Below are 12,882 nucleotides of genomic sequence, written 5' to 3'. Positions count from 1 at the left end.
ACCTCCAGGGTATGTTGCTCAGGAGGAGTTGACCACCTCTGTTTGCCGTCTTCACAAGTCCCTATATGGCCTCAAACAATCCCCTCGTGCTTGGTTTGGCAAGTTCAGTGATTCTCTCATAGGATATGGTATGAAGCAATGTGAGGTGGACCACTCTGTCTTTAGCCTCAAATCTGATGCTGGATATGTCATTCTCATAGTCTATGTAGAACATTATCATTACAGGAAGTGACTCTTGTGGCATTCAACTATTGAAGAGTTTTCTTCAAAAGCAGTTCTCTACGAAGGATTTTGATCGCCTTCGATACTTCTTAGGGATTGAGGTCTTGTACTCTGGTACAAATGTTTTCCTATCTCAGTGAAAATATGTGTTGGACCTTCTGGATGAGACTAGATCCTTGGGGATCAAACCTGCTAGTACTCCCATGGAACCAAATAAAAAGCTCCTTCCAGAAGAGGGAAACTTATTAGAGGATCCTGGCAGATATAGGAGACTTGTTGGAAAGCTCATATATCTTACTGTCACTCGTCCTAATATTTCCCATACTGTAGGAGTGGTCAACCAATTCATGAGTGACCCTCGTACCTCTCACTGGGCAGCTGTAGTGCATATCCTTCGTTACTTGAAAAGTGCTCCAGGGAAATGGCTACTTTTCAATAAACACAGTCACATCAAGATAGAGGCCTTTTGTGATGCTGATTGAGATGGCTCTCCGGCTGACAGACGATCCACTACTGGATATTGCACCTTTGATGGGGGGAAACATTGGGCCATGGCGTAGAAAGAAACAAAATGTTGTATCTAAGTCGAGTGCTGAAGCAGAATACAGGGCTATGTCTCACACTTGTAGTGAGCTCATTTGGCTACGTTCCCTACTATCTGAGATTGGGTTTCCTCAATCTTCTCCTGCAGAGTTGTATTGTTACAACAAGGCGGTTATCTATATTGCGAACAATCGTGTATTTCATGAGCGCACCAAGCATATTGAGGTGGACTGCCACTTCATTCGACACAGGATCCAGCAGGGCGTCTTACGTACTATTTTCACTCGATCGGCCGACCAACTAGCGGACACCTTCACCAAACCATTGAGCAAAGCTAAATTTATTGATATTTGTAACAAGCTAGGAATGTGTAATATATACATTCCAGCTTGAGGGGGAGTGTTGGATATCTATGTATGTTTCTATGTATGTATGCCATAAGGGCATAGTAGTCTTTTCCTCTTTCCCATCTTATATATACTTGAGTGAAGGGGAGAGACCCTAACTCATTCTATTCTCTCATTTTGGTTCTTCTCCAACAGTGTCCATATCAGAAAATAATCAAGGACAGTGCGGCGATATACCACTCAAAGCTATGATTTTAAGCATATGCCATTGAAAGAGTTCTAGAAATCCGGTCACAGTGATTACAGGGTGTTGGAGTCGAACTTTTATAAAAAATAGGATAATACTAAAATCTCTTACTAAAATAAGAATAGAGAAAAAAGGGGGTGGTTACGCATCACATTATTCCCTAGAGTAAAAAAAAAAGGGATAAATATGAAGTTAAAGTGTTTCATAAAATGGAAACAAAAAAAGGAGCCTACGACTAAGGGAAGAAAAAATCCCTAAATTTTAGGGAATAAAGTAACCCTCGCAAAGGAAGAAGCAAGTCACCCACCTTTCAAAAAGGGATGTTACGTAACTCCCCACAAAAGGGGAAGTTGTGATCGTGGAATCTCGGATAAGGGATGAGGTGACACCTATAATGGCTTCAAAGTGGAGATCGTGAAATTAAAGATAAGGGGTGAGGTGGCAGTTGCCAACCACCCCAAGGAACCTCTATAAATAAGAGGGAAAATCCTTTGGAAAGGGATCCTGATCTTGATCCAATTCTGGTGAGAAAAGCTACGCAAGGATCGGATCTGGGCGAAAGAAAAGCTACGCAAAGGAAAGAAGAAAGAGGAGAAGGAAAGGTGAGAAAAGATTACTGACCAACAGTGCCTTTTTTTTCGTTCTTTCTTTGCAGGCTTCTCCCAAAAAGGTTCCAGAAAGGAGACCAAGAAGAAGACCTTTCTCCTTCGAGAGAAAGAGGAAAATCCCTTTAGAGAATCTCTCTCTAAAAGTCCCTTTAGGATCTCTTTCCAGAGACTCCCTAAAGGGAAGAAGACTTTTCTCTTCCGAGAGAAAGATGATAAAGACGGCGGTTCCCCAGAAGAAAGTAGACCTTTCTCCTTCGGGAGAAAGAAGAAAATCCATTTAGAATCTCTTTCCAGAGACTCTTTAAAGGTCCCTTTAGGATCTCTTCTTAGAGACTCCCTAAAGGGAGAAGACCTTTCTCTTCAGGGAGAAAGATGATAAAGACGGCGGTTTCCCCCAAAGACGGCGGTTCCCCCAGAAAAAATAAGACTTTTCTCCTTCGGGAGAAAGAAGAAAATCCATTTAGAGTCTCTTTCCAGAGACTCTCTAAAGGTCCCTTTAGTCATTTGTATCCTGAGAACTCTTTCTTGAAAACTAATTACATGGAAAATGAGGGTCATGTCTTCTGGGAAGCTCATTTTCCATGGAAGTTTGGAATTCTCACTTTCCTAAACCATAGAATTTCTTTCAATGAAATTAAGATTATCTAAGAATCTAAAATTGCGCCAATCATGGTTTTAAATTTCTATAGCCCACAATGGCGGGAGCCTCGAGCACTGGGCCACCCTTTTTAATGGTTTTAAATTTCTATCCAAACCGAGACGAAACGACTGAAACATTTTTGGATCCCGCCCCACTGAAATGCATACCGAAACCAAAATGAATACAAATATAAATAACGCAGTGTACTAGTAGTATACCATATCAGTATGTGTTATGTGATTATATTTATATGAATTGCATGTGAAAGTTGGGGTGTGTATTATGCATAAATAGAATAACATGTGAAATATGGTATGTACAAAATTTTAGACATGAGCGACAACGCATGTCTAAAAGAAGTTCTATGTTGTTAAATCATTATGGATGATTGTCTTGCTTATGGGATGGTTTCTAAGTGTGTATTTGTTCTTATTCTAGCATATTTCCTACAGTTTCATCTTTAAATTTTATCATTCGTATACATTTTTCATATATTTCCATGATTTTACAGGATTTCCACCAAAATTTTCAGCCAAAACTGAAATGCTGCCATTTCCTTGTTGACCAAAATTGAAATCGAAACCAAAACCAATATTTAAAACCTTGGCGCCAACTGGCATGTAGGCCTGTACCAAAATACAACCACCATGGTTGTGCTACGGTTGGTCCCATTGTGGACTGACAGCTCCCATGGGCCAGAGCCAAAAGAAAATGACTAATATGCCACGTGGCTGGTCTAGCTGCAGAACAGACTGTAGGTTGTGCCATGTGTCTTGTGGGCACACACCAAAAGAAACAATCACCAGTTGTGTGCTGCATTGCCAGAGCCACCAAAGACCCTACCTTGAACTGCACATATTTAGTGGTCCCGCAGCAGAAGACAATGAGCGTGGGTTGTGAAACATGATGGGCCCCATCATGAATTCATTTGCATGTTGATCCCACGTGTCCTGTGGTCTGCGCCAATAGAAGAAACTGTAGGTTGTGCCATGTGGCCAGTCCAATTGGGAAACTGACAACAGGCTACATCAAGTGTCCCATGACCAGTAAAAAACAATGACTACAGGTTGCCTCCACGTGGCTGACCCCACTGTGGAAACTAAACCATGGGCTATGCACATGTTCCATACTTCAATGGGTTTACTTTGAAAGAAACAATATTAGAATGCGAAACGTGGTCAATCCCATCCTGGAATCGACCGTTACCTGCATCACATATCCAATGGGCCTGCTTCAAATGAAGCAACCACAGATTGTGCCATGTCCCAACCGATCACAGCCTACGCCACATGTTCATAGAGATTTTTTCCACGGAAATGTCAACCATACAACAAAATTAAGGCTCCAAGAAACAGAAGGATGTTACGAAATAGAAAAAATGATTTCCAGGAAAATTGGTTCTGAGAAATTGAATTCCAGGGAATTCAATTCATCCATGGAAGGATTAATTTAGGGATCCAAATGGAAACTAAAGTTAGCATGTCAAGCATATAGCCCAATAGACTTCTAAAAAAAGTGTGCAAACGAATGTTTTGCAGTTATATGGGTATTCAATAGAACCAATACAACGAGGATTGAGTACACAAATGTTGTAAACCCAAATCTCAACGTATGGTTACGACTTACGACAAACATCCAAAATGTGTATGTTAAATAAGTACATAGAAGGGCTCTGTTTGGTTGCAGGTATTTACCTCGTAGATTACTGCTGTAAGTAATCTACGATGAGATTACTGCTCTATTTGGTTGTAGGTACTTACCTCGTAGATTACTCCTGTAAGTAGTCAACAGGAGGAGACAAGCATTGAATACACCTGGAACTTACCTCATAGAATAGCGGTAAGTAGTGTTTCGTTGTCAACCTCATAGTGGAAGGGAGTGTCATTACCAATATATAGAGAGAAGGAAGTGAGAGAAAGAGAGAAAAAAAAACATCATTCCCAAGAAATCCAAGCAAAAAAATTTCACCTTTTTTGTGGTTTTTGGCCTGGATTTCATATGGAGGGGACAAGGGTGACACATCAACAGACGTGAAATGATTAACCATGAGACATCCTAATAGTCTTCAAGGATTTCAATGCCATATTGGCAACCAAACAATGAGTTTTGCTGACGTGGCACCCAAAGGCCAAGCAAAATCCCGAAGTCATCCTGGCTTTTGTGCAACCAAACACACCCCAAAATCTCAACTTATGGTTACGAAAAGCATTTAAAATGTCTATGTTGGATATAAGTAGGATATTTGTTTTTAATATCATTCACATTTGATCCATATTTCTGCTTTATCTTTGGCTAATTACTTGCGTAATTTAGGAAATATCGCTACGATATAATTATTTTATAAAAATTGTTATCATTTAATGTTACTTTTGTAGCATAGGATGAATTAAGCGCATATCATTATCATATCCAAGTATGTTACGAGATACTTGAACATTCTACTTTTTGAATGATTTTAGTATCATAAATGCAAAGAAAATTACCAACCACTCATAGGCTCAATATACATTGAACGAGAAGGATTTGTCAATTGAAGTATATGATGTAGTAAATGTCCTGCAAATATTTAACAAAAAAACAATTAAGTTGGAATGTATGAAAATTCCGGCCTCAACCATCAGCTATAAAATAGTCGTGTCAAAGAAATAAATCATGCCATGACAGTAATATAGAGTACATTAATGACATTCTATGCATGTTCTTTGATAGGAACAAATTCAGAATCATTCCAAAAATGCATGCTATCTGAACTCTAACAAAAGTTTATCGATTCCACACAATTCACAAGATTTGGCCTATATAAGAAAAATAAAAACAATGGCTATAATAAACATGATGATTTCCCACAAAGAATCGTGAAAATATCCTAAGATTGTAGTCTCTCATTTTTTTCTAACACAGAATCCCAAAAATATAAAAAAAAAAAAGATAATAAAAGAATTTAATGAATCCAACATTTTTTTACTTGAAAATTTATAATAATAACATCGAATACCAAGTGACATGTCCTGTCGTGCATGTCTAATGATTCCGTACATACCACATTTCATATGTATTTCATAATTCAGTACGTACCACATTTTAATATGAGAAAAGTGTCTCTAGTCGGTCGACTAGAGAACCTTCTCTAGTCCGCCGACCAAAAAACACAGTAGGCGCACATTGTTTGGATGATCCAAAGCATTCATTTGATGGGCCATGACATAGATAGGGTGTGCCCAAAAAATCAGCTCCATAGGATCATCCTAACCCTTCGATTTGTGGAGGTTAAAAATGGACGGTGGAGTTTAAAAACATAGTGGGCCCACGTTGTTTGGATAATCCAAAGCATTCATTTGATGGGCGCTAACATAGATAGGGTGTGCCGAAAAAATCATCTCAATGGGATCATCCTAACCCTTTGATTTGTGGAGGTTAAAATGAACACATATCAACACCACAAATCTGTCTGTTTTTAACCTCCACAAATCGAAGGGTTAGGACGATCCTATGGAGCTGAGTTTTTGGGCACACCCTATCTATGTCATGGCCTGTCAAATGAATGCTTTGGATCATCCAAACAATGTGGGCCCACTGTGGTTTTGGTCGGCGAACTAGAGACGGTTCTCTAGTCGACCGACTAGAGACACTTTCCTCTTTTAATATATACTGATAAATATAATTATATACACCACATTTCACATGCAAGCCAAATAAATATAATTATATAGTATATAATCACTTGTGCACTTACGATTTTGGTTTCAGTATGCATTTCGATTTCAGAACCGTTTTGGTGGGAATGGAAATGGAAACATTTTTTGTTGTTTGTGTCAGTTTTGGTGCACATTTAAAACCATGCTCGCTAGAGAGCTAAAATATTCTCCCATGAGCGATCTTTCTTCTTGTATGTGCCTATGGCATGGGTGAGTTGATAAATCCAGTGAACTTGTGATCCATCAATGTTGTTAAACTATTATGGATGGATGTCTTGCTTATGTGATGGTTTCAATGTCTATATTTGTGCTTATTCTAGCATTTCCTGTATTTTTATCTAAAAATTATATTATTTGCATATGTTCCCATACGTCCGTAATCTGCATCTTCTGAACCATGCTAGAATAAGATATGCAATCGGCGTCTTCTGAACCATTTTATCTAAAAATTATTTTGTTAGGGTCAGGTTCTATGAAGATAAGCAATCAGCATCTTCTGAACCATTTCAACAGACTCGAAGATTTAAAATAACAGGACTATGCATAGCGATTATCATGCCTATACAGAAAAGATTGGTTGAATTTTTTATTTTATTTTTGAATGATAAAGATTGGTTAAAATGAACCAAAATGCTTACCCAAGAATGTTTGCGGCTTCGAGAAGTCATTCAGTTGTGCATGTGAAACTGTTGAATCTTGCTTTCTTCTTCTTACATAATTATCGTGTTCCTATCAAATAACCCAACAGTTTTCCGAAGATAATCTTTTTCAAGTATACAGGTTCGCGATAGAATTATGATAAAACATAGTTTCTGACATACCTCTTTAGCGCAATGCTTCAAAATACGGGTAAACTCTTCTTCCCAAAGATGATGACCTTTTATATGAAATAAATCCTGGAGATAGCAAAACATGATCCTGAGTATAAAGGCAAGTGATATTGAAACCTATAAAAGGTTGCAGAACATTCACATTAGCACACTTGAACATATGTCTACCGAACCAGATTCATAGGCCCATTGAAGCACAAAGTAAGTGAAATCCCTGAAAAAATAAGTATTACTGGAGGCATAGGCGTAATGATCATATCAACATAAAAAGCGTTCTGAGTAGTCTTCTTCTGAAGTCCATCCCAATAATAGGTAATTACAAATGAATGCAAAAGGGCTGAAAAAACAACAAAAACAAAATAGATTCAACCTCTGACTGGAAAGCAGCTGTTAATGTAAACTGGTTTTCACTTCCACATTATAAATCTCATTTTAGAAGTGGGCTGGAATCATCAAGATGATACGTTTATTGCAAAAAGTATGGGTTTTGTTCCAACCATATATTGCCCACTCAAGTTTTTAGGCATATTAATGATGCTTTTGTAAAAAGTTTAATCCAAAGGGTAATGCAAGAAATGATCCATTTGTTAATTGAAATATATGCTTACACACTTCTGAAAATATTGATATATACACTACATGTCTCAATTTAAAGTTGCTAAACTAAAAAATAAACACCCAGTCAAGACTATACAAACTGGAATAACAAGCAAGTAGGTAGAATGCAGAGACTGGAATAAGACCTCTCAATTTTGGCAGGGATAAGACTGAACAACAGTCTGTAGAAAGGGAAAGGAAACTAATCATACAAGAATCAAACGAATCAGCAGTCAACTAACAGTTCAGAATCTGGCTTCTTACAGCACAAGAGTCCAGAAAGTGAAAGTAAAAGAAAAAAGACAGAAAATGAAATATGAAGGCTGATGAACTTCTCCTAATCATGTGGATAAAATATTCATAAATAAAAGAAAGCATTGAAAATATTTTGATAGTTTATAATTATATATTAACAACTCAATATTTTTGCATGTCAATTGTGTCTACATAGAACATCGGTAGAAGAGAACTCGGAAACATCAAATATTTTGACAGTTTAAACATTAGCGACTCAATATCTTTACATCTCAATTGTGTCTACTTTGAACATCTGTAGAATAGAACTGGGAAACCTCTGTAGACCAAAACTAATGCCAAATCATAGGGGAATGAAAAGAAAGGTAGTTAACGTACACAAAGGCATGAAATAAAAAACAGCCAAAATATCAACAAGTTTCCAATAAATCGTTGCGTATTGTTAATGCAATTTTGGAAAATTGTATGCACGAAAGTACAAAAGTAAATTACAGGCAGAAATAAATTATCACCTCAAAGCACTCTATTAAGTGCAACTGTGAAAGAATATATGTCTTCAATGACTGCACATTCAGTTCCAGCTCTTCCAATCCAACTGTGGAAGGTCACAATATCCTTCAGAACCAAATGACGACAAGTTTAAAACATTAAAACCATTATTCCTTCCACATGTGTAAACCAGGTTTAATATTTCCTAATATCTAAAATCATTCAAATGAGAATTAAGTTTCATATCGCCACAAAATTTTAGTAAGTCCACCCATCTCTTTATTAACACTAGTTTGGATAAACTAAAAATGAGTGGATACTACCAAAAAAAAAGGTGGATATACTAGCTCCCATGAAAATAAACATTACAAAAGATACAACACTTTCATTGGGGAAAACCAGGTACTCCATGGGAGATTTGCCTCCATCGTTTTGGTCAGTCAGAGTGATGAGATCTCAACATGATATGGGGAACACCCTTTGTATTGTATAGGTCCAAATTATCCCACTAATGTGTCGATTGTCGACCAACAAACCATAAATTGTCACCATGTCAAGGACTAAGTGTCCCTCCTTGGTAAAATCATTAACCTTGATAGAAAACGTAAGCACTGAAAGAAAATTCATTCTTTTCTAGCATTACACTTTCTTTTAGAAACATTTTCTCCAAGAAGTGGCACAAACTATAGAAAAACCGAGAAAAACCTTCTCAAATAAGGATCAAACACAATGAGCAGCAACCAACAAGAAGAGATGCAAAAAACACAATCACACACACAAAAAAAAAAAGAACACAGAATTCATGTGGTTCGGCAGTGTGCCTACGCCCACAGGAGAAGAGTTTCACAATTTTGGTTTAGGGTTACAAACTCTTTCATCTCAACCAAGAAAATGCAAAGAAAACCTCACAGCTTGTAACCCTAATATGTGATTTATATATCAATACCACTACACAGAGAAAATTACCGAAATACCCTTTATCGCAAAATTGAAAATTAAATTTTCCTCTCAGGGTGCCGTCCCTGAGACCTCGGCATGTGTGCCACGCACATTAGAGGCTATTGTATAATGCCAGAATGCAAGACATCTGCCCACAGCATTGACAAAAGGTGTCTCTAGCTCGATTTTTCATTCTATCCTACGCAAGTTGGGCACGTGTAATATCTTCGCACCAACTTAAGGGAAATGCTGAGTATTATTAGTGTAATTCTTAAGTGTACTCATTGTATATGATGTTTATATTCCTCACTAGAGATGCATATGTAATTCTTTTTCTCCCTATCCTTCTACACATTAAAATAAACTGAGATTAGAGCGTTAATACCTTTCTAATTTTTCCCCTCCATTCATTCATGTTTCACTCCTCTCTTCACTTCTCATTTCTCCTCCTACTTCTTGTATCAAATCATTAACCACAAATGCAACTCCAGGCATTGATCAAAGGAAAGTGCATAATAGAAACTACGAAAATTATGTTTAGCATGTTTTTACTATAGTTTTCATTTGAGCATAACAGAAACTACAAAAATTATTTTTGGTACATTTTAATTTTATTTTTCTTTACATTCTTGCTTGTTTCTTGAATTAGGAGTCCAATTTTGTGTAAGTGCTAACTTTATTAAAAAAAAATTATGCAATGTTATGTTTGATTCGGGTTATGCCTATGGAGTTTTTACTCTGTTTAGAACGAGGATTGAGAAGAACCGTGAGGGCTCACCTATAGCACGAAGTCAGTTAAGTTTAAGGGTGTTTTAAGTAGGCCCTACACATGTGTTACACAAATTTTAAGTGAGACGAGTTTTGAAGTCATTTGAAGGTATTTAAGAACTTCACCTTCTAATTCACTCGACGCAAGTGATAAAGAGAGCCCACGTTTAATTCACTTTACTCGTGTGCATGAACTGTGAGGGCACACCTATACCTCGAAAAATTGGGTTTAGAGTTCTAGTTATTTGGAGGTGTCTTTTAAGAGTCCTTGTTAGTTTTTAAAGTCCATGTTTTAGTCAGTTTAGAGTCCATGTTTTAGTCTTTGTCCAAGTGGCATCATAGGATAGGTTTTTCTGTTCCAGAGTTGAAGTAAAAGGAGACTTCTATGAGCTCCCAGCCACAGTTTTGTGGGGATTCACTTAACTCGGTCTTTATTTCTGTTCCAGTTCTTGAATTTTCTGCACTTCACTCATTGTTAGGTGCTCAGAATTTTGTCATCCAACCATTTTAATCACCTTCCATCTTTCCCCTACCATTCCACAATTGTTTTTCCTTATGCCAAATGGTAGCCGTAGATACCGAAACAGTCCCGAATACACCCCCCGCTCCCCACCACCACCACCATCATACACATGCACGCGGGCAACATCTACTCTTAGCCAACATCTCAAACCTTCACCCCCACCAATCAAAGCACATGCTTTCATATTTTTTTCAAGAAACATAAACCCTTTACCAATTTCTTGAACTGCTCTCATCAAGAACAGTTCTAAAACCCTGCGCCAACAGTCCAGCCGTATATTATTGACTTCCCAACCTGTTCTTATTGACCTCCAAAACTAGTCCCTAAACCTGAGATTTTCAATCAACCGTTAACCACGAATCCATCCCTAATCCATGATAAAAAAAAACCCGGCACTCATGAGTTTTCATACCTGTCATAAACTGCAAAAATTCTCTTGCACCTGAAAGTCCCAGATCAGTCATAAACCTGTCTTTAAACCCCCTAGCCAATCCCTTCAGTCCTGAATTTTTCAAACTGTTCAGATCTGTAAATAAAAACAGTCTCAAACTGCTCAAACATCCAGATTTGTTTGACAGTCCAAGATATATAATAACAGTTCCTCTACCCATCCTATCAATTGTCCAATCTACCCATACTCCTCTCTTGGACTGCTCCCTATTTCCTTACCCTAAAACCCATCCTAACATACCCAAATCTATTTACCCATTAGCCCTAATTACCCTGCTGTGATAAAATAACCATACATAGTTGTCTCCCCAAACCCATCCTACATCAAGTGATATTTAGTCGTCTTCCCTTTTGGTCCTCAATCAATTGGGTATCTGAGCTTAGTTTCAAATGGCTACTTGGTGCAAAGCCAGAGGTTCGCAAATGATTATGGAGAACTGCAAGTGCTAAATGTATTGATCCTCAATATTAAAATAGCATGAACAGTCCCAATTCCATATCAGTTTTCATATATTCAGTTGATGTGTGTTTAGGGGGTTTGCCTTAGTTTAGCCGTTGTGAAGATTTCACCAAAGGTCTAAGAATCTGCCCAAACATGCATCACACCAATAATCCACACCAAAAGAAGCAATAATATAACTATGGCAGAAAGAAGTAGCTGGTCTGAATACAATTTGAAAATAAAACAAATAAGGGAAATAGGGCCCAATTAACCACCTATAAGGCTCAAGCGATCTCATAGACAAAATAAGTGCAAGGAGTGTTTGGCTAGGAGTAATGGTGAGGCAAACAGGGACAAGTAGGGACGGAAATAACAATGGTCAGATCACACTGGTAAGAATGTGCGTCGCCCTCGGATCCTAACTGTAGGAGGCCCAAGATGTATGGTGGAGAAGCCCGATCAACCAAAGGAAGCAGCAACCATCACCAATAGATCGACCCAAGAAGTGGAAATATGATAGAAATATGCTTGTGTACAGCCTCGGATAGCAAGGAATGATGTTAGGACAGCGTAGCAACAAGGAGGGACTAGGAAACTATGAAACTACCAATTACTGCAAAAGCTTAAGCTGTTAGAGATGGTGTTATTTAATCATTCATACTTTAACCTGTGCTGCATGGATTCAGATTCGCGTGTCGGGATCCGACACGGATTCGAGGTGCTGGATTCGGCAAACATCAAAAAATAGGATTCGTTGATTCGGCAATTTTTATGAAATAAAATAATATTGAAAAAATTAAAAATTTTAAATATATATATGAATGAATATTCATGAAAATTTTGAGGGTGAGGTTCGAGGCGTTAAGAGTTTTTATTAAGAGAGCCGAAGAGAGAGGTGGGAGGGGGGTCGATGTTCAAGGGTGGAGGGCCAATTCGTTAGGGTTTTATTAAAAAAGTAATGGTTGTGCTTTTAAATAAAAAAAGCTAAGAAGAAAACACGTTTAAAGGGGAAAATATACAGGATTCGCATTTTAAAACAGACAATGATGTGTCGGATTCGCCTGAAAAAAGAGGATTCGTGTGGGACATGGCAACAACAAGAATCCGGGTGTGTCCCACGCGAATCCATGTCCGATTTGCATGTGGAGACGTGTCGACACGGATTCAGCATAGGGGGGCAAAGAATCCATGCAACACAGACTTTAACACTGTCCCCCTCACGTGTGACCCCTCTTTTTAGGGTTGGCCTACACGTGGCACATGTGACCCCTCTTTTTTGGGGTTGAC

At 38.0% G+C, this 12,882-nt stretch overlaps 1 protein-coding gene across 9 annotated transcripts in view; it reads right to left on the bottom strand.

Annotated features, from left to right (window-relative positions):
• Nucleotides 1-12,882, bottom strand: part of LOC143889756 (uncharacterized) — a 71,340-nt gene that overhangs the window by 24,291 nt on the left and 34,167 nt on the right. For 8 of the 9 annotated variants that reach the window (XR_013254926.1, XR_013254927.1, XR_013254925.1 and 5 more), the window contains 4 exons: nucleotides 8,497-8,579; nucleotides 7,124-7,198; nucleotides 6,941-7,031; nucleotides 5,091-5,163 (listed from right to left, as the gene is read on the bottom strand). Coding sequence is in view for 4 of the 9 variants with exons in the window: in XM_077394087.1 (XP_077250202.1) it covers nucleotides 5,091-5,163; nucleotides 6,941-7,031; nucleotides 7,124-7,198; nucleotides 8,497-8,579 (322 nt within the window). In the remaining 5 variants the exon portion in view is untranslated. The remainder of the gene's footprint in view (nucleotides 1-5,090; nucleotides 5,164-6,940; nucleotides 7,032-7,123; nucleotides 7,199-8,496; nucleotides 8,580-12,882) is intronic. The other variant, XM_077394090.1, reaches the window with a different exon arrangement.

Source organism: Tasmannia lanceolata, unplaced genomic scaffold (genome assembly GCF_043159265.1).
Source record: "Tasmannia lanceolata isolate RefF3 unplaced genomic scaffold, GAP_Taslan_0.1 ptg000013l, whole genome shotgun sequence".
Taxonomy (NCBI): domain Eukaryota; kingdom Viridiplantae; phylum Streptophyta; class Magnoliopsida; order Canellales; family Winteraceae; genus Tasmannia; species Tasmannia lanceolata.
Note: the sequence above shows the minus strand (reverse complement) of the source record. Positions and strands in the feature narration are given on the sequence as shown.